Consider the following 25,857-nt stretch of genomic DNA (forward strand, 5'->3'; position numbering starts at 1 on the left):
TTATGTATGGGAGTCTGATCCCCACAAATGGCACTGTTGGGTCTCTGCTCCTGGGAGGGTGGGGACCTGGAAAGCCCAGTCTGTGACTCTGGTGGCCCCAAGCTCCCTGTGTTTGACAGCAAGGAATCTCAGCCCTGACCAGCGTGCCCGTCCGTGACGCCATGTTTGCTGCCATCTTCCACAAAGTGCGTTCCCGCCTCAGCCGCCTCAGCCCCCTCAGCCCCCAGGAGTACAAGGACTGGTTCAGACACAAGCTCGGCCTCTGGCTCCCTAGCATCACTGCTGAAGCCCTTGCCAGCCTCCCCAGGAACATGCCCTGTGGCATTTTCCAAATTGTGTAAGCAACCTGATGTTTCCTGCCCAACGGACACTGGAACTTAGCCCCCACAAGTTCCCAGGGTTCTCAAAAAGTGTTAAGTTTGTCCTTCAAAACACACACACACACACACACACACACACACACACACACACACACCCTTTGTTTTCTCCCCATATTTAATCATATTGTTGGGGGTCCATGGAGCTATATACTTGAGAGGACAACATACCTTTGACAGGTGCCATGAAAGATTAGCTAGGGCCCTGGGCCTAGTGTGGAAAACCTGAGTTATAATCCTGCCTCAGATATTTGCTATCTGTATGACCCTAAGCAAGTAATTTAGTCTCTGAGGGCTGCAGTTTCCTTATCTCCCATCCATCTCCAGTCTCCAGATCTAGATGGCTGGGGGGGGGGGGGGAGGGAAGGGGGGAAACTGAGGCAATGACCTTGCCCAGCCCTCCCTCACTTCAATCCAATTTACTTGGATGTCATGGTCTCACCTCCCTGATGACGTGGTCTTCTTCTTAGATACTATCTAAGTTTACATATCTATAGTGGGAGAGGGAAAAGGTTAGCCCTGATGTCTATGGGACCTGGCCCGAAGCATAGGACCACTTTCTCCTGGCTGACTGACCCATTTCCTGAGGTCAGACAAGAAAAGGGAATCTCCATAGGCTCATTTCTCCTCTAGAGTAGGTAGGGGTGACCACCTCTCCATAAACACGACTTTTGGGTCTGTTCCATGCTTTCATCTTCTGTAGGGTTTAATTCATCAGGAAAATAGAGGGCAAGAGCTGACCTTGATCTTCCTCAAGCCCAAAGGGGCTATGGCCATGTCTGCACATGAAAGGGATCATAATAATTTCTCCAGGCTCCAAGCCTGGCACTTCTAGGTTTGGGGAGGAATTTTTATGGTCCTGACACCTACCATACCAGGAAGAAGAAGGCATGGGACAGCAGATAGTAGGCAGGAACAAGCCAGAAAAATGGGTAGATAGCATCTAAGACAGGGTTGAACTCAAGGCCTTCTGACTCCAAATCAGGGCAGGGGTCCTAAGAAAAGAGAGCCCTGAATGTTCCCTTCTGCCAACAGCATGGGTGGCCTGGAGCAGAGCTTCCCCCAGATGGCTCTTAGCACCCGGCAGGATGTGTTCAACTTTGCCAAAGGCTACCTGGTCTCCCGCCCCAGTGCAGACAGGTAAGACAGATGGCATTCTTGAAGTTCACTTTTGAGAACTTCACCAGATCTCACCCTTCTGTCTAGGAAGAAGCAAGTCTGTGATTTAAAGGCCACATCAGTTCATTGGTCCTGTAGAGAGCTTAGGGCTATTGGGAGGGGGGTTAGCAGTCCTAGGGCCATAGTGACCCCCTTATGGCCATGCTCACACCTGGAAAGTGAAGCCTTACCTGGTCTGAGCTGAGCCCCTACCTTACAGAGCCCCTGGTCTGGAGGGAGAAAAACACACAACTAGCCCTAAAGCCCACACCCCAGCTGCTACCTGACATGCTGCCCCTCTTTTCCAGGTGCACCCTGCTCTGAAAATACCCAGGGTAGCCTTGGATGGTTGCAGGCAAACCTGGGCTCCTTCAGTTCCCTAGCCCACCTACACTGACCTTGTCAGACTATACCAAGATTTCAATGCTGTAAGTAATACTGAGACCCTCAGAAGGGATCCCCTTAGCAGGTCATATGGGTCTGCATCATGATTATATTTTAGAAGCTGTTCAGGAAGACCTTCCTTAACCTTCTTTGTAGCATTCACCATTCTTACCCCGGGAAGTCCTTCAGTTTGAATCTGCTCCCTTCCATTTGCTCCATAAAAATGAGGGCTGGCAGGGTCCAGAGAGATCAGCAACAACCTGAAACGACTTCCAATCTCTTATCCCAATACTTATTGAGGTCTCTCTTCTAAGACTTTCCCCTTATCTTCCTATATCTGATTGAAAATTAGTCCGTCACTGAATAAGCATTTACCATGTATCAGACCATGCTAACTACTGGGGATACAAAGAAAGACAAAAATAGCTCCTATCAAGGAGCTTACATTCTTTTTATTTTGTTATTTTATTTTATTTTTTGGTGAGACAATTGGAGTTTAAGTGACTTGACTAGTAAGTATTAAGTGTCTGAGGCTGATTTTGAATTCATAACTTCGGGAGCAGTGCTCCATCCACTGTGCCCATCTAACTACCCCAATGAACTTAGATTTTAATGTGGGAGAGACAATATGCAAAGAAATGTACATACAAGTTATATATAGTGGAAGGGAAAGGTGATCTCAGAGGGAAGCATTAACCTTGGGGAAGAGAGAGAAAAAGACTTCCTGCAAACGGTGAAACATCGCTTTACTTTCTCCAGTGCTCAAGAGGCTAATAATAACAGCAATAATTAGAGTAACCAATAGTTACATAGAGCTTTAAGATTAAAAAGAGGGGCACCAGCTGGGTGACACACACTGGCTCTGCAGTTAAGAAGACCTGAATTCAAATCTAGCCTCAGATACTTAACTAACTGTGTGACTCTGGACAAGTCACTTAACCTTGATTGCCTCAAAAAATTAAAATAAAATTTTAAAAAAAAGAGTTTACACGATTTTAACCTCCCTGAGCTGGACTCCCCCTTTTTTTTACCCTTTTCTTAACCCCGTTTTCCATGTCTCTCCCCATAGATGGACACACTGAGCATTCTCACTCCTCAACAAGTTGCAGGATTTTTAGTGACAGGCGACATCCTGAGAGACAGCATCCAAGCAGGCAAGATCATGGCAGCCCTGAATGCTGCTGACATTGGGCCATTCTTGGATGCCTTCAACAAGGAGGCTCAGGAGGTAAGGGAGCTCTTACTACTAACCCACAGGGCCCTTGGTCCTCCTTATGCCCGGCTTACTCACTCACCAAACCCCTGATCTTAGCCCCTAATCATAGAGCATCCTTGCTCAGACCACATCTGTGTACCTTAACTACTAGATCCAGGCCTCTCCTTTGTCCCCAGGGGCCAGGCTGGCCCTAATATGCTTTTGGACTCTCCTGACCACAGCATCACCTGGCCCAGCTTCCAAATGCTGAAGTGGGACGTACCATCCTGGGGCAGATCCTTTGCCACCTGAGCCCATCAATGCTAGTGTTCGGCCCAGAGGAGTACACCTCCTGGTTTGGAGACAGACTGGCCCTCTTCCTGACTGGTCTGGATGCGCAGAACTTTGGCTCTCTACCCATCGACATGTCTTGCGACTCCCTAGCTGCCTTGTAAGCCTGGATGAAACTGGAGGCGGTGATGAGGGCTGTAAAATAACCAATTAATTCCATAGCTCTCACTAAGTACCTACTGGGTGTCCAGTACTATATGAGTTTTTTTGGGGGGAGACAAAGCATAAGACTTAATAATTAAGGGAGATAAAATGTATAGATTTAGAAAGAGTACTGATGTCACCAGATTTTGTATATTGAGACCCAAATGAGGGATATAGGGATAAATGAGATCTGAGGAGGGGAAATCACTGAGTGGCCTGGGGTACTCCTGGGGAGAAGAGTTTGAATCATTTTGAAGGTGAAGGATTAGGATTTGAATAAGAGAGGAGATCGTAGAACACTTGAAGGAGGGATAGTAAGAGACAGAAAGGTAAACTGAGGGTCAGATTGTAGAGCATTCGGAATACCAGATAAAGAATTTGGATTCTATCATAGACTTTTAGATCTAGATAGGAAAGGGGCCTCAGAATGACAGTCCAAATCTCTTCCTTTTATAGATGTGGAAACTGAGGCTGAAGGAAGTTAAGTTACTTAGAGGCTAGACAACACAGTCTAGAGGAACTGAGTTCAAATCCAGCCTCAAACACTTAACACTTACTAGCTGTGTGACTCTGGGCACTTAAGCTCAATTGCTTTGCTAAAAAATAAAGTCACCAAGAGTGTTATGTTACTTATCCAAGTTTGTAAGCATCAAAGGTAGGATTTGAACTCAGATCTTCTGACTCCTGAAATCATTAATGCTTTTATTGTACCAGACTGTCTTTTAGACAATAGGAAAGAATTAGTGGTTTCTTAGGAGAGGAAGTATATGTATAGAGTTATATTCTAAGAAAATCCCAATGCTGTACCATCACTCGCTGGGGGGGCTAAACATTGCCCTTTCTACTCCTCTTTTTTTTTTTAATGCAAACTCTTCTAGGAAAGGTACCCATTCAGTCCTTCACACCATAGTGTAAATCATTTTATCAAAGACTTCCCTCCATATAGAGATCCCAAAGTCTATTCAGTAGGAATAGCAAATCAGTGAGTCAACTTAGCCTCAGCCTAAGGGATAATCAATAAAATTGCCTCTCTGTTCTTTAATATATTAACCCTGTACTTTCTAGGGTCCAAGTTCTGGACATTCACCAGGCTAATGGAACATATGAACATCCAACAGACATTTATGCTTTCGTGCAGCGAGTACTGATGACCCAGCAGCAAAACACAGGTGCCCAAGAGGGGGGCTGCTAAGGAAACTTCAGAGATTCACTGGGAAAACCAACCATCATGCCTCGATATTTCCCTATTCCCAGACCAATTTATTCTGTGGGGTTTCTAAAATATGGTCACCAGAACTGTAACTCTATTCTGATCAAAGGCAGGCATGGACCTCAAACCCTCAGCCCAATCATGAGGGAGAGCTCACTTTCTTCCCTGCCATCTGTAGCAGGAGCCAGTGGGGATGGTCTTTGGGGATCGAATCTGCCCTGAAGCATGAAATGAAAGATGGAATGCTACCAGTTTCTGCTACAATTTTTAAAAAACGACTTCTGGTACCCACAGAATGTGCCCAGAAATCTAGATGGCCCCTTTCCTCTCTAGATCCCAGGTCTTGTTACAGAATGTAAGGAGCCAGGTCACAGACTTCATCATCCATCCATCCATTCCCCCTAACTCAGTACTGATAATTTCAGTCCTGCTATCACCTCCTTTCCTGGGGCAGAGCCGGCTCCAGGAATCCTCCCAACACTCCTTCTTCCCACAGGCTCTGCTTGTGCCCGGGATGCTGTGAGTGACCAGCAGTGGCTGCACAAATACTTTGGCCCCTTCAGTTCCTATGCCTCTTACAAAGACATTATTTCACTCAAAAGTGATTTCAAGGGGGTGAGTATCATTCTGAAATCCTTTGCATTCGGGGACCCAAGGGTGTACATTTCAATTAATCAATGTAATCTAATCAATCTAATATAACCAGAATGCAGTAATATAGGAAAAACCGTGTATACATTTCAACCAATTAATCTAATAACAAATGGTATAAACATGGGTTTTCATAGGGGACTGCTGGCATCATTAAGCATTTGACTTTATTAAGATATGAAAAAGGAATCAGTGAACACTAAACATCTGGTTCATGCAGAATAAATCAGATCAAATTATTCCCAATTTGTCTTTTGACAAGATTGCTAGAGATAAGCAGAATGGGTATAATAGTGAGAACACTGGGTTTGGAATCAGGAAGACTTACCTTCAGGAGTCCAAGTCCCACCTCAGACACTTACTAGTTGTGTGACCCCAAGCAAGCCACTTAATCCTGTTTGCCTCAGTTTTCTCATCTGTAAAATGATCTGGAGAAGGAAATGGCAAACCATTACAGTATCTCTGCCAAGAAAATTCCAAATGGAATCATAAAGTCATTGGACATGATTGAAATGAGTGAGCAATAATGTCTCAAGGCTAGCCTTTTGGAAAAGCTAAAGTTTGGACTAGGAGCTAGTATAATCAGAGATGGTAGACCCAATGGCAACTTGGAGAAGGGCCATGGGGCTCTGTAATTAATTTTCAAAAGTTTGACAGATAAGGCCATTAACTTGAAAAAAGGCCGAGAAGGCATATATATCCATTTTATGGATTTCATGAAAGTAGGGAGATAGTTCGTCTGATAGGTGATAGGATTAGTAAAAAATAAAGCATGCGAGAAACAAATTATTGATAAAATGTTTAAAAAGGACCCTGCCCACATGTAGTCATTCACACATAGACAGCTATGTACATATATTTGAGACCCACAGAAATGTACATACTAGTAACACAATACACATCTAGTTACTTCTACATACTCCTGGATACAAAAGAACAAACGTGTTTGTGTAGCTGTGTAGCGTACACAGTTACATTCTAGCACTCTCACACTTGCATACACATATCCACACTCATTCTCAAGAGATGCCGTGCTTCTTGTCTGTCCTAACAAACTGCCAACTTTTAGCTGGATTCCCTGGACCTTGTCTCAGCCAGTGTGCTAGCCCAAATGACTATCCACAGTGGCCTCATCAACAACCCCTCTGGAGCTGGTTCTGTCCTTGAGGCTATCAGCATCCGGAATGATCCACTGAGCCACCTTTCCTCCTACCTGGAAGACTTTAACACCTTCATTTTAAAGGTAAGCCCAGAGTTACTCTCACCTGGGACTTTTCTTCCAGGGGACAAGTAAGGCTCCCACTTCTCACTTTCCTGGCTCTTCTCATTTCCTTCCCCCCCCCACTCCCTTTTGTTTTCTCCTATTACCCCTCTTTTGTTCCTTGGGCTTACTTACTAAGTGCTCTCTCCTTCTCCATTCAATCAAGAATTTATTAAGTGTCCTACTATGGGTCAGGCCTTGTACTAAGCACTGGGGATATCAAAAACAAAAAAGGCAAAAGAAATCCCAGATCACATTTAAATGGGAAAAGACAATTTTTTAAAAAGATGAAAAAGGAGAGGGGGAAGGGTAGCCCACACAGGAGTATGATGAAGTCCTGATGGATGCAACGAGATGGGAAATGAAGAGATAATTAGTATGGCTAACCACATTAAAAGGAGTATCTCTCTTTAATAAAGAGAGGGGCTCCACAGGCCGGGGCACTTATAATGAGTTGACATGATCTTGCCAAAACATGAGGTTTAGGGAGGGGGGATTCAACCCTCTGGGACCTTCATCCAATGAAAAAATTCTGATCTAAGCCTTCACTGTCTGAGTCATTATCATTAATGGCAGAGAATCTATACTGATATTCTTCATCAGATCAAGACTCAGAAAGACAGGGAAGGGCCCAGATCCTTGGCCCCTGTCCTGTCCTATTCACTCCTCTTCCTGTCTTCTTCCTCCACTTCTGTCCCCATTACTCTCTACCCCATAGATTCTCAACTTCTTTTTATGTCCTGGTCCCCTTTGGGAGTCTGATGAAATTTATGAACCCCTTCTCACAATAATGTTTTTTAATTGGGGTGTTTAATTTTATTTCCTTATTATTTATTTTCTTTTTTTCACAATAATGTTTTTAATCCATAAAAGGAAACACAGGATTGTGAAGGAAATGAAGTTATCAAAATATTTTTTAAATCTAAATTCAAATTTTGGTGTACATTAAAACTTCTTAAACTATGGATCACAATCCCATATGGAGCCACATAACTGAATGGGGGAGTCACAAAATGATTTATTATCAGTAAATATAAACATTATTATATATGCTTATATATCATGTAAAAATTTTACAGCATCATGTAAAAATTTCTCAGGCAAAAAAGGGTCGCAAAAAAGTTTAAGAAGCCTCGGTCTGTACCAGGTCTAACAGAATGGGTTGGGAAAATGAAGTGCATTCTGTTCTAGTTAGTCCTTCTTAGCCAGCCACACCTGCTCTCTAATTAGCATCCCCCTCTGCTCTAATTGACTTAATTTGGCTCCCCCCTTCTCTTCTTGCCCTTGTCTGCAGCTTATCCCAGGTCATAAAAATGGATTTTCTAGGATTTAATTAAAAGGAAAAAGAGAAAATAGTAACTCAGAAATAAGACTCCAGCATAAGGCAATTAGAAATCTAGATAAAAGAAAAACACATTATCCTAATCAGAATGGTACCCATTCTTTCTAAACTTACTATACCCCAATTACACTTTTCTGACCTAGTTGGTCCTTAATTCTTACTAGATAGTTTTCTGTCTGCACAACTGTCCAGCCTTATGAATGAATTAGGCTTTGTGTATAATCAGGAAAAAAAAAAATAATAAAACAAGTGAAATTTAGAGGAAAAGATTGCTGCAAAGGAAAGTTGGGTCCAAAACATATCTGAATAACCAGAATATATCAAAGGTCTTAGCCATTCTGCAATGTGTCCTTATTACTTAAGTATAGCCATTCACACAAGACCCATTAACCAGTGCCCCCAAGATACAGCTGTACCATCATCTGGCCCAGGTTAAATAAGCATGGGCTTACTATGTATATTTTTTTGTTTCTGTTTTTGTTTTTCCCTCTCTCGGGTATGAATGCAATGTAGAGTCCTGACTGGCTAGCCAGCTCCAAAGTACGAGATGCCATGATGTCCAAGGCAGCAGATATGATCTTTCCAAAAGTCCCTACTATGTCCTTGGAAGAAGCCAGCACGTGGTTTGGCCGCCTGAAGGTCCTGCTCCCTGGGGTGAACATCACCAGCCTAGAGATGCTTCCACTCTCTGTGACATGTTCCCATTATCAGGCCTTGTAAGTACTGCATTGGACCTTAGAACTGGAGATATTCATTGTTGCTTTGGAGATTCATAGAATCTGAATTGGAAAGATCTTAGAGATAATGGTATCCAACTTCCCTCCTAGTGGAAAAAAATTCTCCTCATTCTCCCTAAAGGAGGATCACCTCTATCTGATTAAATACCTCCAGTACCAGGTTTTAAAGAAACCAATTCTATTCCTAGGTTTTGATTTCTTTGTAAATTTTAGCCATTTTTTCCTTCTAGTCCTATTCTCTAGGGCCAGCAAGACAAGTAGAATGTTTCTTTCACATGGTAATCCTTCAAATATTTGAATATAACTGTCATCATCTATGGCAGCTAAGTAGTGCTATAATGGACAGAGTGCTGGGCTTGGAACCAAGAAGACTCATATCCTTACTGACTGTGACCCCTGTTTGCCTCAGTTTCCCCATCTGTGAAGTGTTCTGGAGAAGGAAATGGCAAACCATGTCACTTTCTTTCCAAGTAAACTACAAATGGGATCACAAAGAGTTGGACATGACTAAAACAATTGAATACTATAAAAGAAAAAAGTCTGGACTAGATATTCTGCAATGTAACTTCCAGCTCAAAATCTAGGGATTCTATATCTTTCCCACAATCCATGCCTTAAATCTTGTGTTCAGGCTAAAAAAAAAAAAACAAAACTCAATTGCTTTCAGTAGTCATTATATGATATTAAATCAAATCCCTTCATTAATTTATTAGTATTCTTCTGGACTCCTTTGTCTATCTCCCTCCTAAAATGTGATACTCAGAATTGGCTATGGTAAGTCAGGTATGAACTGATCAGAGCAGAGGGGGGCTTCATTCTTTTATTTTTTAATTTTATTTATATTATTCTGAACTTAAGAAATAAAAAAGGTATTTCTTTTTTAAAAATTTAATAGTATTTTATTTTTCCAAATATATATAAAAATAGTTTTCAACATTCATCTTTGCAAAACATATATTTCTATACTATATTAGAAAACAACAGAAAAGATGATTGTCCATGAAATTCAAAATCTTCTATGTACAACTTGCCATTCTTTTTAAATATATAATATGACATTGCTCTCCTACTAATGAAGTCTAAAATCATGAGGGTTTTTTTGGTCACAATAGCATTCTGTCTTATATCAATGATTTCATATTAAGCTTCTGGTCAATTAAGACCTTTAAGTTTTCTTCTGAATATATGTTTTTTTGGCAGTGGGGCTAAAATAGTAATAGTAATCAATAGACCCATTTATTTATATACATTTTAAGTTTGCTCTCGTTTCCTCTAGTAGACACTATGTGCCCTATAAGAATATCCAAGATGATACACAATTCATATACATACAGGTGTGCCTCACTTTTATAGAACAGCCACCATCTAATCAAAAAAAAGTTTAGATTTGGAGGCAGAGGACTTTATGTCTTGGCTCTACTAATTACCATCTGTTTGATTTTGGTTAATTCACTTAATTTCCCTGAATCTCAATTTATTCAATTTGTAAAATGTAAAGGGCATTAAAGTAGATGATCTCTAAGATACTATCTTGTTAAAAATTCTATGATTTGAGAAATGAATATAAAGGGAATCTTACTTTCATAATGACCTCAACTCAAAAATTAAAGGTTTATTTCCTCTGGGGAGACAACACTTCCTAAAACTGACTTGAAAACTTGACAAAGATGCTAAGAGAGTGCTCACTCTGAACACTATAAGACATCCATAAGTGCAGCCTGCTAGTTTTATTTTGTAATACTCTAATAATTTTTAGCTCTTTCCTTAACTCTGCATCCCCTCTCCCACTAATAATTCCTTTCTTCTTTAATTATCTAACCTCATTTACACACATATATTGTATCTAGGTTATATTGTAACACATGTAAAATGTATGGGATTACCTGTCATTGGGGGGAGGGAGTGGAGGGAGGGAGGGGATAATGTGGAAAAATGAATACAAGGGATAATATAAAAAAAATTTAAAAAAATTATCTAACCTCAATTAGGGAATTTCTCTCATTCCTAAAGATCATCTTCCTCAGACTTCCTAAGATTTGACACCTTTTCTCATTTTTTTTGAGATATTTGCAATGGTTAGTAGAGCTGGATCACAATATCACTGTTAGCCAATAGGTACCACCATCCAACACACATTGTATTACTCCCTGAAAATGTCTTCCTTCCCATTTTTCTTAGCTTTCTCTTGCTGTGTAGAGATGAGCTGGGAGGATCTTATTAGAGGAAGGCCTTGGTAAGGTATTTAGACCTGACCACCAATCTGGCGGTTTGTTTTCTAGCATAAAAGCCATTGGGGAAGTGTTCCAGGAATTGTCACCTCAGCAGAAACAAGCTGTATATGGATTTCAGAAGAGGTACTTGGCTGCACAATTTGCTGAGACAGGTAGGACCTAAAATCCCTAACCAATGATTTAATAACCTATGTCCACAATGATGGTGGTAGTGATAATAAACAATAAGTATTTAAATAGAGTTTTAGTTTTAAAAAGCTATATCCTCCTGAATGGTTTTAAGTTTACAGATTATTTTTATGGCTTTATAAAGTATTTCTTTTCTTTCTTTTCTTTTTCTTCTCTTCCCGCTCTCTTTTCATCATCTCTCTTCTTTCCTTCTCTTTCTCCCCTCTTTTTCTCTTCCCCCTTCCCCTCACCCCTCTCCTTTCTTCTTTTTTTTCTCTCTCCCCCTCATTTTTCCTCTTTTTTTTAAAAAAGATTAGCCCTCCCTATCTAACTCAACATCGCACATCCAGGCCTACACTAATTGTCACAGAAGCATGACCTCCCTTTCTAACCTGGGCCAATTCACCTCTCCCTAGAAAACCTGAATGTTCATCACATTAATGCCCAACTTAGTGAGAACAATTTATATACCTCTTCTTGGTAGCTGAGATTACAGAGGGGCTTCAGCATATCCAACACTCTATATATTTTCAAAGCACTTTCCCCCACACCATCTCATTGGACCATCTAGTGCCCGTTTTACAGATGATGCTGGTAAGTTGACATTCCAGGTCATTAGAGAGTTAGTGAAAAAGCTGAAACCATAACCCAGGTTCTCTCCCCCACACACACACACACAAAAAGGCATTACAGCCAGATTTCCAGCAGAGTGAGCTAGGCACCCAAACTTGTTTTTTGTACTGAAATCTCTCTAACTGCCCATCTTTGGTTCCACAGGCACAGCATGTAGCAGACAAAGCTCTGACACCAGGGACTGGTTGCAAATGAATCTGGGTCCATTCTGCTCTCAGGCTGTGCTCAGTGACCTGCAGGCTCTTTACCCAGACTTCGATGGAGTAAGTTTTTCCAGCCGGTGCCTCAACAACAGCACCAGTCTCAGCATTTAGCATCAAGGATTTTTGCTCCTAACAGGGCCCAGAGAACCCCACCTTTCTTCCCTTCCTAGGTGGGACAGTATTACTCCTCCTCCAACCTCAGCATGGATATCTCCAAACAGACTAGTCCTGAAGGCAGGAATCAGGCTAGAGTAAGGTGGCAAAGGGAATAAGGGTTGCCATATAAAACAAGAGCTGTTTCATTGCTTTAAGCTTTCCAAGAAATTCTTCTTTGTCTCATCTCTGGGACAATATCTGATTATATGTTTATCGGATCCTGCTTCTATATCTCCCAATACTCTGAGCCCAGGACAGACCTCAGATCTAATGGAGCTTATATCTCCACTGACCATCTCTCAGATCTGAGGTTTGTGCCCAAGCTATATAGCTTATCTGGGAATGCTTTCCATCATTCCAGGATTAAATTTGTATTTGAGGATCACTTTCCACCAGTATGGACCTCAGTTTCTCCATCTATAAAAAGGTGTTAGACTAGAGGCATATTGAAGTACCTTCTACTTCTGACATTCTGTATTTCTCTGATTTTTGCGTTTTCAACTCACTCATCCTTCAAAACTACCAGTGAAATCTCCCTCAATTTTAGTGAAATCAGTAGCAACGAATTTGGTTATTCCAACATTCTGGTGAGACCAAATCACTTCATTTGAAATACTGTTCAATTCAACAAGTCCCCACAGAACCCTGCTGTGTACTCAGCTTTGTACTGGGTACCTTCAAAAAGTATTTGTCTTGGCCCTGGATAACAAGGATTTTGATTAAGGAAAAGACTGAAATATATCTCTTCTGGGAATTGATTTTATCAGTAATTCAAATTTATTTTTTCCTAATACCTCCATGACTTAGGATAACCTTGAAATTGAGATCAATGATGGTAGGAAGGAGGCTGGGAACCCCTAGACAGGGCAGTATAGAATGCTCCATAGAGACCTCTCTTATTAAGTGCTTAGACTCCTTTATGGCAACAGTGAGGGTTGCAAAGAGAAGAACTAGGATCAGTGGGGAGAAATTAAAAGGGAAAGACTTTTGGTCCAATATGAAAAAGAATTCAATAATTCAGGGATACCTCAGAAGATAGAAAATGGGATACCTCGATCAGAAGCTAGCTGGCTCCCTGTTGGAGGAGGTTATAGAGAAAATTCCTTTTCATCTATGAGTTGGACTAGGTAATGACCTCTAAGGTACTTTCCAACTTGGAGATTCTAAGATTCTATTTCTATAAATGAGTGTGTATCACACATCTGGCCAACTGTGTGACCTGAGTTGCCTCCCAAATGTTCTCTGTACCACACAGATCTGCCATCTACTATGTAATTGTTTCTTAACTTGCCAATAAAGCTTGCTTCTACAAACTGACTGGCTAAATTCATAATGGTATTTATTTAAGGGATTGGATTTTCTTTTTAGTTTTATTTAAATACCAATAATAACAACCATCTCATGTCCCTTCTCAATGCTTTCAGTCAATTTTGTCTGAGGGTGGAACACCAGCCCCTATTCTTCCTATAGATATCCCCTTAGGAACCTTCCTAAGTCATGTACAAATTTAGTTCCCTTTAAACTCTCCTAGAACATATTGCCGTTCCAAGGCTTATAATCTCCCCAATTTGTACCACTCCTGGAAGCAGTCAAACCATCATCACCAGCTTAAGTAAATCACATGCTACTGGTTGAACTAAAATTACTTAAGAGATATCAAAGAGTTGGGGGATATTTGAAGAAGAGAAAGTTGAATGATGCAGGAGATGTGGGAGTCACTGGGGTGAAGGGGACAAATTATATTCAGCTATATAATGTCAAACTATACTTCTGAAGAATTCTGAGCACCACATTAGAGGAGTAACATTATTATTAAGTATTGGTTTTCCAGAAAAAGGTGATCAAGATAGTGAAGGAATTCAAAACTGGCCATATGGGAATCAAAGAAATTAACTGGGGAGATTTAGTATGGAGAAAGAAAAATTCATGGGAAAGGGAAAGCTAGTCTTCAGGTAACTGTATGGAAAGATAATTATATGGAAAAAAAGATTAGACTTATTCTGTTCCATAGTGTCCTGTCCATAGGCATTTGGCAAATGTTGCTGGCACAGTGGATAGAGGACTGGGCTTGAAATCGGACAAATTCATCTTAAACACACTCAGGTAAACACCTTAGCCATGTGACCTGAGCAAATTACTTAACCCTATTTGCTAGTTCTTCATCTGTAAAATGAGCTGGAGAAGGAAATGGCAAACCACTCCAGTATCTTTGCCAAGAAAACTCCAAAATGAGGTCACCAAGAGTTAGAAATGATTGATGAGACTAAACAACAATAACAAATGTTAGTGGAATTTTACCAAATTACAATCTATAGAGAGAAATTTAAAAGGAAATTTTCCACTCAATTTGAATACTGCTAATAATAATAATACCTAAAAAATTAGGAGGTATTAAAAGTTTGCAAAGCACATATCATATATTGATCTCATCTGAGCCTCATAACTCAGTGAGAGATATATTATTATATTATTACCATTATACAGATGAAAAAACTGAGGCTGAGAGGGAGTAAGTGAGAGGAATTTTCTGACAGAACTGTCCAAAAGTAGAACAGCATGGCTTGTAAGGTATTGAGTTCTCTACCACCATATTCAGTGCTCTACCACCGTATTCAGCAGGAGACAGATGATTAAATGTCAAAGACATACTGTAGATGAACTTCCTGCATAGGAGTAGGGATGGAGGATAAAAGGACAGAAAGTCAGTTGAATTGAATGGACTCTAGTCCCAGAGATTCTATCTGTCACTAAAATCAGGACTTTTCAACATGAAAGGATAGAATAAAATGCAAAAGAACACTAGAAAAGGGGTTAGGGAGTTAGAGGAAAGTCTGAGACAAGCTCTCTCTCTATCCACTATACCATACTGCCTCCTTGATTTAATATTGTCACTTCTACAATCGTGGTTCTTGTTCATCAAACCCCAGATACTAGAACTAGGGCCTCCCTTGAAGTTGGAAGGAGACAACTTCAGGTGAATCAAGATCTGACCATACTCCTTCACTCAGAGAGAGTAAACACTGTGAGTTCCTTTCTGGTAAATAACAGAGGCTGGAGATATCAATAGGATCCAAAAACATCTTAGGATCATAGATCTAGAACTGAAAGGGACCTCTGAGGCTTTCTGACCCAATTCCCTCACTTTGCATATCAGGAAACTGAGTTCTAGAGGGTTGAACAAGACCAAGACTACACAGGAATTGTCACCAAAGTGGGATTCTTTTGCTCTAAAATCAAAGTTCTTTCCACTTTAGTGTGAATGCATCCATAGCAGCTGGCTGATTGAGAAATTCTTTGGGGGATGTTTAAGATGCAGCCTTAACCTGTGAGGATAAATACCATGAAAACAATCATACTTTCCTACAACCTATTTCCACCAAAGTCCCTCAGCAGGGATAGAACCCAGGTTCAGAAATGCTGTCAGACCACCCTAGAAGGGCCCTGCTAATTTCCATAGTGTGCAATGTCAAGATGGAAATTCAACAAATTCAAATCCAATAAGTACTTACTAAGTACCTAATATGGTCCATGGGGAAATAAAAATGGAATAAAAGACATTCCTTGTCTTTAAGGGACTTATAATCTAATAGAAAGTATAACAATATTACAAATGATCTGCCTTCCACATCAGAAGATAGTTTTCTTTTTAAAAATAATATTTATTTATTTTTTAAATACACATTTCTTTATAAATCACATTGGAAGAGAAAAATCAGAACAAAGGGGGAAAACCACATGAGAGGAAAAAAGCAGGAAAAAGAGGTGAACATAGCATGTAGTTGATTTACATTCAATCTCCATAATTCTTTTTCTGGATTCAGATGGCGTTTTCTATCCAAAGTTTATTGGGATTGTTTTGGATGGAAGATAATTTTTAAAAACACAGAGAATAATCTTCCTTGAATTTGTGATCTGGATGTGATTTGACAGGAAACTCCCTATGCTGATGCTGATTAGCGATTATTATTAAATTTGTAGTCTTAGAAAGAAATCTAAAATACCGAGAGATTAAATAATTTGCTCAGGGTCAGAGATGGGACTAGAACAAAATCTTCACAACTCTATCCACTACACCATGCTGCTTCTCTTATTTAATAGTGTTATCTTTAGGGACAGCTAGATAGTAAAGTGAATAAAGCACCAGTTCAGAAGTCCCCAAGTTCAAATCCAGCCTCAGACACTTAACACTCACAAATTATGTGACTATAGGCCAATCATTTAACCCAAATGGTCTCACAAAACAACAAACAAAATAGTGTCACATTTATTAAGGGTTGTAAAAGTGAATGAAGGAAAGGGCAGAACAATCCAGGGGATTCTAGTTCCATCACTTTCATTAATCAGTGAACAGTATCCCATGTCTTTACAAGGATACAATCAACATTCCTAGGGCAGCCTATGCTGGCCAACAAGCATTGCCATCTATCATCCTTACCTTGCCCCTTCTGAGTCTAAGGAGTAATACAGTATGGATCACTGAAAAGAGTGCTTGAATTAAGAGTCAAGGGTTCAAGTCCTAGTTCTGTGATCTTACTCATGATAATTTCTTTGAGACTCAATTTCTTCATCTGTAAAATGAGGAAGTTCAATTAGTTGATCTCTGAGATCCTTTCTAATTTTAAATCTATGAAACTATGCTGACCATAAAGGAAGGGAGAAATAATAAGAATTTATAACAAACTAGCTAAACCTGGGCATCCATGTACCCAACAGAACCAATTTAAAGACTAAGAAATTCAGAAAATACCATAGGAAGATCTCGCAGATGAGTAGTCATTTGAATTAAATTTTATGTTTTTCAACAAAAATCTATTTCCTCTCCTCTCTATTAGGGGAAAAAAGAAAAAGAAAACCTTTATCACAAATTAGCCAATTCAGGTCAACAAATACTAAAAGCCGCTATGTTTCAAGACCTGCCTTCAAGGAGTTTCCTGTCTATTGAGAACATAACAATTTCTAATATGCAATATTATACATAAAGATGCAAAACAAAGTGCTAACAATAAGGAGTCTTTTCATATCTATTAAAGTGAGTACAATTGGGGCTGTTTTAGCATGAGTAAATCATACCACCCCATTCTTCTCTAAAATTCTCTGGCAAAGATGTGCTAGAAAATATTCAACAACCAATTCTCTGATAGGGAGAGGGAGAAGATGCATAAACAACATACTCTTAAGGTTAATCTGCTTTAATAGCGTTGTCTCCATCAATTTTTAAAGTTTAGACAATCAAGCCCCAATTTGGAGCATTTTCTAGTTTCCAAAGTGTAGAGGCTACACTGAAACTTTAAAATTGGGTGGTAATACCCAGCATATCTGAGCCAGAAAAGGCAAGTGAGTTTTGTAACTTGCTTGCAATTTGATCAAGGTCATGGGGCAGAGATAGGGCATTGAGGCAGCCTCTCCCCAGGACCCTCCCTGCCTCTGGCTAATCCCTATGGTATGACAAGCATGTAACAAGATAGAACCTGTAGAGCAACCCAGAGAGAAGACCAATATATGTTAGCAATGTTCTAGAATTGATAGGACAGTTTTTACAATCCATCAGATGGGGCAGTACCCTCCTCTCTCAGGCAGCAAGATTCCTCACTCTCCCTCCTGGAGTAATACAAAGTTCTAGATTGACAGTCAGGGATCCTAGTCAAGTTCTAGAACCATAGAACTCCAATGGGGAAACTGAGACCTAGTGAGGGAGAGATGTGTCTATGGTCAGATTGAAGATTAGGGACAGATCTGGACTAGACCCCAGATCCCCTAATTCCCAAACCATGAATTGTTAATGATGTGACTACAACTTTAAAACTAGGTGTAATATCTTATTAGAGGAGGTAAAAGTCATTAGGTCATTACCAAGCCTTTCCTGCTTTCTACAATGTACTTAGCCCAGTGCTTAACCAAAAGGGGAAGCAGGTGATAAAAGGAAGAAAAAAAGATAAAAGGAAGAAAATTTCTCCTCTCTGGGGATAAGCAGCATGAATTTCATGTGACATTTTAAATATTTGAAAATTAAGACTCACCTATACAGAACAGTTAGAGAATTAGGACAAAGTAGCAAGGACAGAACAAAGTGCTACAATGTATGTTTTCAGCTAAGTGTTCATAGGATTTCACAACAGAAAGATCAATACCAGGCAGGGAAAGCTGCCTGAAAAGATGAGCCTGAAAGGATGGGAGGGTTTAGATGGGATAAGGGGTTGTTTCTTCTTCCAATCTACATATCTGTAGTTTTTTGCTTTCTTGCTTGAATTTGTTTCCCTAGGTTCAAGGTATTGACGTCGAGACCCCCAAGCAAATGGCACATCTGATTGTGACCTCAAATCTGCACAGCCTGGAGCGCTCACAGAACATCTTGCAGGTGCTAAGCAGAGATCTGTGCCTGGATGTCTCTACCTTTATGATCCACTTTAATAAGTATGCCCAGCAGGTGAGTGTCAACAAGATTCTTGGCCTTTGCTTCCAAGTTCATCCACAGGCAGAGGGAACAGCTTCACCTTTTAAAACTCTGGCAATCATCATGATGCTGATTGTTCTTAACTTCTGGTGAAAACTAGCTGCATATTCTGTTCTTCAATACTCCAACCCAGCTGGAGGAGTATCTATACTAGCTATAACCTCAGCATTTAGGCTTCATAATAAGGGCAGTTTTCTTTAGGGCATCAGAATTCATTTTATCAGAGAGTGGGTTTACATGGCCATCAATAGTTTACATGTCAGACTGTGCAAATAACAATAGAAGTTCATGCTTTCTATAGTATCTTACTATTTACAAATAACTAACTTTCCATTTATGTGGCATAATATAAAATAATGGATTTGAAGCTAATAGCTCTTTTACCTTCAGCTTAGGAAAATCCTGCTCCCTTTCTGGGCTTCAGTTTATTCACCTTAAAAACAAAGAGATTAAACTAGATAATGTGGGTTCAAATCCACTGAAACTGACTACCCATGAGACATTGGGCAAGTCACTTTTCTTGGGCCTTAGTTTCTTCATCTGTAAAATAAAGTATTTGGACTAGATTGTCTCTCAAGTCTTTTCCAGCTATAAATCCATATTCTTCTGTGACTGGTAGGGAAGACCTCAGACTCCCACAATGGTCTAAGTTTACATGGCACAACCCTGGGAGATATGTAGTGCAACCATTTCCCCTATTATATAGACAAAAAAAACTGAGACCCAAGGTCACACCACTAGGAAGTAGTAATTGAAACTCAAATCCAGACTCCAAAGGCCTTTTCCAAATATATTGAATGAATTCCAATTCCAACTTTAGACACTTTATGTTAACAGCCCTCTCACTGGTTTAAGTTTTTCTTTTAGTGTTTCCTTTCCTCTAGTCAAGACCATCTTGCTCCTCTTAATCTGTCATATAGAGTTTTCCTAGCATCCCTTATCTACTGACATCCTTTCTTGGAGGAGAATTTTCAATGATAATAATGCTGTTGTTGACAACTATGAGTTTATTGGTGTGGTGGTTGCCTCTCAGAGTTGAATATTATTTTGTTTACAAAGTTCTTTATAAAGATTATCTCACTTGATCCTCATAACAATCTAAGTTTCAGGTAATACAATCTCATTATCTCCATTTTGTTATCATTCAGTTATTTTCATCATCTCTAACTCTTCATGACCCCATTTAGGGTTTTATTGGCAGAGATACTGGAGTGGTTTGCAATTTCCTTCTCCAGATCATTTTACAGATGAGGAAACTGAGACAAAGTTAAGTAACTTGCCCAGGTCATCTAGCTAGCATATGGCTGAAATCAGATTTGAAGTCAGTAAAATGATTCTTCCTGACTCTGGGCCTAGCACTCTATCCACTATACCTACCCCCATTTTACAGATGCAGAAATGGAAGCTCATAGTCTCAACCCTCATTGACCAGTGTTATACATTTAGTGGATAGCAGAATCAAGATCTGAAAGCTGATTTCAAGATACCAAGAACGAGACTCATTCCACATGATCCCACTGCCTCCATCTTCTATAACATATTCAAATAATTGTGGTTACCCTAATTTTTAGTTCACCCTAAGAACAGGACAAATGGAATACAGAAGACAAAATCATCCTAATGTCTTGGGTGATAGAACCTTAGGACTGAACTCATTGAAGTTTTCCATTTTAACATCAAATCTTATTTCTCAGAAAGGGATTATGGCAACTAGGCTCCCAGGGTGTAACAGAAATTTGGCATAGGGCATTTGGTCAAAGCTGTAATTAGGAAAAGTTATCAGGGCTTTGGTAGAGGCCATCAAATTTTAAAGGGGTCTTCAAACTTTAAGTTCTTCAATAATTTAGGAAAAGAATGATCATGGGTGATCTTAATAAGAATAATTCATTAAAAATAGAAAGCTACCAGATCATTACTTCTAACCTCTAGTAGCTACAATCCAAGTGATCTTCTTTTCAGTCTTCTTCAACATAAATCTTGGCCCCAGCAGTGACTTCTCTAGCTGTGATCTCTAGCACACATACCTCCCAAACCAAATTGAGACTACATTCTATGCTACTTGCCCCAAGAACAAAATATTCTAGTTATGGCTCTGCATTTCTCTTCCTCCCCCTTGAGGCTGGCTTCCTAAATCTAGAGAGCAAAAGTAATGAGACTAACTGTGTTTAATTGTACAAAATGATAGGATCTCCATAAACCAGAAGCATAGAAAACAATCAAAATAAAGCAGGATGGGAAAGTAAGGGAGGGGCTTTGTTAAATAAGAGTAGTTTTGAATAACATTTGTCAAAATAATGTAATGGAGAAAGTATGTATTGAATTGATGCAACAAATTGCTTCCCCGCTCAGGGCCACCAATTTTGTTCATCAATATAAATGAGTGTTGGCTTAGATTTTTTTTAATAGTATTTTATTTTTCTAAATGTAAGTAAGATAATTTTCAAAATTCATTTTTTTAAAAGTTTGTGTTCTAAATGTTTTTCTCTCCCTTACCTCCCCATCCACCCCAAAACAGCATGCAATCTGATACAAGTTAAATATGTGCAATCCTTTTAAACACAGTTCCATATTTGTCATGCTGTTCAAGAAAATTAGACCCAAAGTGAGAAAAATACAATAAAGAAACAAACAAACAAACAAAAAGGCAAAAAAACTATACTTGAATCCAGTCAGTCTTCATAGTCTTCTCTCTGGATGAGATTGGCATCCAAGTCTTTTGGAATTTTGGTTTAGTTTTCTATAAATCCTTCCTGTGCTTTAGTAAGGAAGTTTGAGGGAGATTGCTATCTCCCAGTATTCTTCCTTGAGAGAAAAGATGATCTTGGGGGAGAGGAAAAGGTCTGACTTAGCTTCTCACTCCAAAACAAAAATCTAAATCTGAATCATCTTGCCCTTCACAACTGGACCTATTTAAGTCCATCTCCCAATCCTGGCCTCCCACTGAGGCAGGCCATCAGGACTCTCTTGCAGGGGTGTTCATTCTCCCAGGAATTTAAGAGCTCCTTTGTGCCAGTGTCAAAGGGATTCAGAGGGAGAAACACAAATTCACTCAAGAATCAGTTGATTTCAGAATACATAATCATAAAAGTCAAAGCAAAGGTTCTGCCAAGCTCCTATCTAGAGCATACTGGGAAAAGGTAGAGAATGGTGTGATTAATGGGCCCTTTCCTAATATGAAAAAAAATTTTAATTATTAAATTAAGACCCTATTATATAGTACCAGGCAAGTAGTGGTTCCTTGGATAGAGCACTAGGTTTGGAATCGGGAAGATTCATTTTCATGAATTCAAATCTGGCCTCAAACACTTACTAGCTATGTGATCCTGGGCAAGTCACTTAATTTATTTCTCCTCAGATTCCTCATCTGCAAAAATGAGTTGGAGAAGAAAATGGCAAACCATACTAGTATTTTTGCCAAGAAAAGGCCAAATAGGTCATGAGGAGTCATCAGACACAACTGAAAATGACTGAGTAACAGTAATTATGTAGTATATAATAGATGCTGCAGGAAATGCAAAGTTTAAAAATAATATAGTAGAGTACTGGACCTGGAATAAAGAAGACTTAACAGTTGTATGACCTTGAACTAGACACTTAACTTTTGTCTTAGTTTCCTCATCTGTAAAGATGTAGGAATGAGGATAAATGTAAATGAGAATAGTAATAGTGCCTAACTTCCAGGTTTATTATAAGGATTAAAATGAGATTATTGTAAAGCACTTAGCAAGTCTTAAAATGCTATATAAATGCTAGCTGTATGAAGTAAGAAAACAGTCTGCTCTTGAGAAACAGAATAACATCAACAGTCAGATTTGAAGTCAGAAAGAGCTGTGTTCAAATCCTGTCTCTGGCATATACAGGCTGTAGAATTCTGAGCAAGTTGTATCCTTTCAGTGTTAGTGACTAAAGCTCTAGGTTGCAGACAAGATGATGGCCTGCATTAATAAAAAGTTTCCTCTTCAAGGAACTCCGTATATTAATGAAATCACAGATCTAGTCCTTAGACCTTGTCTTGTTTAAGGAAGGCCTTCAAGAGTGCACTTTGTTTTACTGAGTCAAATGTTTATTTTTAAAAATCAGTCGATTATAGACATAATCCTAGAAAGAAAAGAGAAAAATGATAGAGGGAAGGAAGGAAAGGAAGGGAGGGAAGGAGGGAGGGAGGGAAGAAGGGAGGGAAGATAAGAGGAAGGAAAGGAGGGAGGGAAGGAGGGAGAGAGGAGAAGAGGAAGGGATGGAGGGAGAAAGGGAGGGGGGAAGGGAGGGAGAGAGGAAGGAAGGAAAGAAAGAACCTAGCCTACAAAGGTCAGAGAGTTTAGGGCAGCAGAGTTCCAAGTATTGTATTGTATTGAGGAACTACATTCGATCTGTTGCATGGAAGCAGCCTTGTTGACCACAGAGACTATGCTTCTGACCAAAAGGAGGTTAGAGACACTACAGAAACTCCCCTGACTTTGCCCATTATGTGGTGGGTCAGTATAGTACCAACCAGATCCACTTTTGTGCATCCCCTGAGCCTCTCCCTCCCACTCCCAACCTCCATCTTGTTCTACAGGCTCACCTGAGTGCCTTGCCCAATGCTACAGTCGGGGCCGCCATCCTGAGGGCTGTTCTAGACAGGCTGAACCCTAACTCCCACCTCTTCCCTGCCTCCTTGTGGGCAGAGTGGTTCCAGCATCAGCTCCCCCTGCTCCTCCCGTATGTGACAACAACTACCCTTGCCAGACTCAGCACGAATATCTCCTGTGACTCCTACCAAGCTGTGTGAGTGCCAAGACACTCCTCTGATACCCAGCAGAATCTTGGGTTCCCAGAGGGGCTCAGGGGCATACAGATGTTTTCCAGGATGTCTAAAGGCATCTGCTCATAACAATCATACATTGGTCCTATGTTTCTATTGTGCTTCAGAATTTATAAAATGCTTTCCTCGCTGCAATCTCATAAAGGAAGAGTAGCAGAAGTACCAGGAGTTCTCTAAGCCAAGGCTTAGAGAAGTCATTTGACTTGTCCCAAGAGCAGAGGATATCTAATTTTCTGTTTTTGAATACCCAGTGCCTACCACAGTATTGGTACTTAGTACTTAGTAGGTGCTTCATAAATGCTTGTTGATTGATTGATTGCCCATGGGCACATGGCTTATAAGTCCAATATTTGCATACAATTGCTCAAAATGCCCAAGGATTGATAAGAGCTTTCTTTAATTTCAAAAAGAAAAAATTGGGGGAAGGAGACTAGAAAGGAACTGGCAGGATTTTCTTTATCATACTGCACACAGAAGATTTAGAGAATCATCTTTTAGTCCAATCTTCTATGCCTTTCTTGTCCCTGGATGCTGCTCCTGGCCTTCTCAAATAGGCATTCCCCTACACTTCCCTTTGAAACACTGACCTATCCCTAGACACTGCCTACTGGTCTATCCAAATGGACATTTCCTCCTCACCTTTCCTTGAGAAAGCTGCCTGCCCTGAGTATGTTATAGCTCCTAGAATTCCACTGGGAATTTAGAGTCAGACCCAAAGTCAAGCAGCTTCCCAGAATCTCGGGATACAAAAGCTTATAGCAAGTCCTCTTTAACTGCCTGAGAAGCCACACAGTATATCAGAGATGGGGAGTAGGAGACAACCTGGTCAGCTGCTGCAGCAAATGAGATGTGAAGTGGCAAACCTCAGATTTGTCCATAAAATAAAAGCATCAAGAATACTAAGTGATCCCTCTAGTTCTATCCCAGCCTAATATTGTAGTTTCTAGGTCTTTCCCACCAATTCTCTATTTTTCTATGATTTTATAATTTTACACAGTATGGAAAAACCAAAATATGACTTTAAGGGGATAAGGAAATTCCCTCTACCAATACAGATCAGAGTTTTAGAAAGTTCTCTGGATCTGAGAAGGGAAGTGATTGTTCCTATCTTTTAAATCCTGCTCTCTTTCCACTGTGCAAAGATGCCTCTTTGACAAAGTTCAGTGATATGAGCTAGCAGGATGTTCAGTGACATGTAGTTTCATCATGGCCATGAAAGGCAGAGGGAGAACCTGACACTGAGATTTGGAGAACCCATTTAGCTTCCAACTCTTAAAAGTTTCCATTATGTATAAAGTTCTGGGCAAAGACACCACCCTTTTGTGTTCTTATTTTTTTTTCAGAGTGAAGGGATTCAATGCAGTTTATGAAACTCTCTCAACCACAGTAAGAAGTGACATCTACAACGAATATATGAGGAAATACTTATTACAACAAACTGGTTCAACAGGTGTGTCATTTGTCCCATTCCTGGGAGTTTTGGGCTGTTTTCTGAGGTTGGTGGCATTGGAGAGGAGGAAATGGGGTAACTGCATGAAGGCCAGGACCTTCTTACTGCCCAATTCCTCTTGAGTAAGTAGTAGTATAATTATCGTAATTATCATCTCATTCCTCTCATCTCTAGAATTCAGAGAGAAACTTATCTTCAGATAAGTTGCTACTCTGCTATTATTCTTAATATTAATATTCTTAATATCCTGTAAGGAGAGCGATAACTTTTTTGTATCAAAATGAATAAAATATGGGGATGTCAGCTCATCTTCTATAGGCTTACTAAAAAGCATCTCTGAGACAACTTGAAGAGTAGAGAGGATAAAGGAGATTATACAAAGAGCAGCTTTGATCTCTAAAATTTGTTAAAGAATAAAATCTCATTAACAGTGTTAGGCCATCCTGTAGACACTTGCTCCTTTTTTCACATATTTTTAATTTCTCCTATTAGTTCTCTAAATTTTGAAAAACTTTTATTCTGTAATTGAGAGATGCATATTGTTAAAAGTAATTATACTTCAATACTTTTAAAAGTTCATTAGTTCATTAGTGTAGATATTCTTTCTGTCAATTACCAATGAAGTTATTTTAATCCTATCTACTCATTAATTCTTGAATTGCAAATGACCAAAAAAATAAAAATAATCAATATCCTGGCAACCATCCTCCTAAGGAGAAGCATCATTGACCTTGCTTAGCCAGGATGTTCCTTATAGGACAGAGTCTCTAGTTAAGACCCCAGTGATGTAGAACTGTCTGGAGCTTACATTTCACTAGCATTGCCTTGCAGGATTTTGGATCTCTTTAATACCACAATGAGATACCAAAGAAGAAATTCAGTGGAGAAATAATAATACCTATCACACCTGATGCTTATACAACACTTTACCATTTAGATTTGGGAAGGGTTTGG

At 39.8% G+C, this 25,857-nt stretch overlaps 2 protein-coding genes across 2 annotated transcripts in view; both read left to right on the plus strand.

Annotated features, from left to right (window-relative positions):
• Positions 1–1,957, plus strand: part of LOC141550064 (uncharacterized) — a 33,745-nt gene extending 31,788 nt beyond the window's left edge. Inside the window, exons 34-36 of the mRNA XM_074280277.1 lie at positions 120–337; positions 1,413–1,517; positions 1,844–1,957. Of these exons, the coding sequence (XP_074136378.1) occupies positions 120–337; positions 1,413–1,517; positions 1,844–1,859 (339 nt within the window). The 3' untranslated portion in view covers positions 1,860–1,957. The remainder of the gene's footprint in view (positions 1–119; positions 338–1,412; positions 1,518–1,843) is intronic.
• On the plus strand, positions 1,873–23,420 carry LOC141550069 (uncharacterized). Its single transcript, XM_074280290.1, has 11 exons — positions 1,873–1,963; positions 2,989–3,147; positions 3,357–3,565; positions 4,675–4,778; positions 5,316–5,434; positions 6,540–6,713; positions 8,587–8,789; positions 11,090–11,193; positions 11,987–12,105; positions 18,461–18,625; positions 23,208–23,420. The coding sequence occupies exons 2-11, from the start codon at positions 2,989–2,991 to the stop codon at positions 23,418–23,420; spliced, it is 1,569 nt and encodes a 522-aa protein (XP_074136391.1). The 5' UTR covers positions 1,873–1,963.
• Positions 23,421–25,857: the final 2,437 nt, after the last annotated feature.

This window comes from Sminthopsis crassicaudata, chromosome 1, assembly GCF_048593235.1.
Source record: "Sminthopsis crassicaudata isolate SCR6 chromosome 1, ASM4859323v1, whole genome shotgun sequence".
Lineage (NCBI taxonomy): Eukaryota > Metazoa > Chordata > Mammalia > Dasyuromorphia > Dasyuridae > Sminthopsis > Sminthopsis crassicaudata.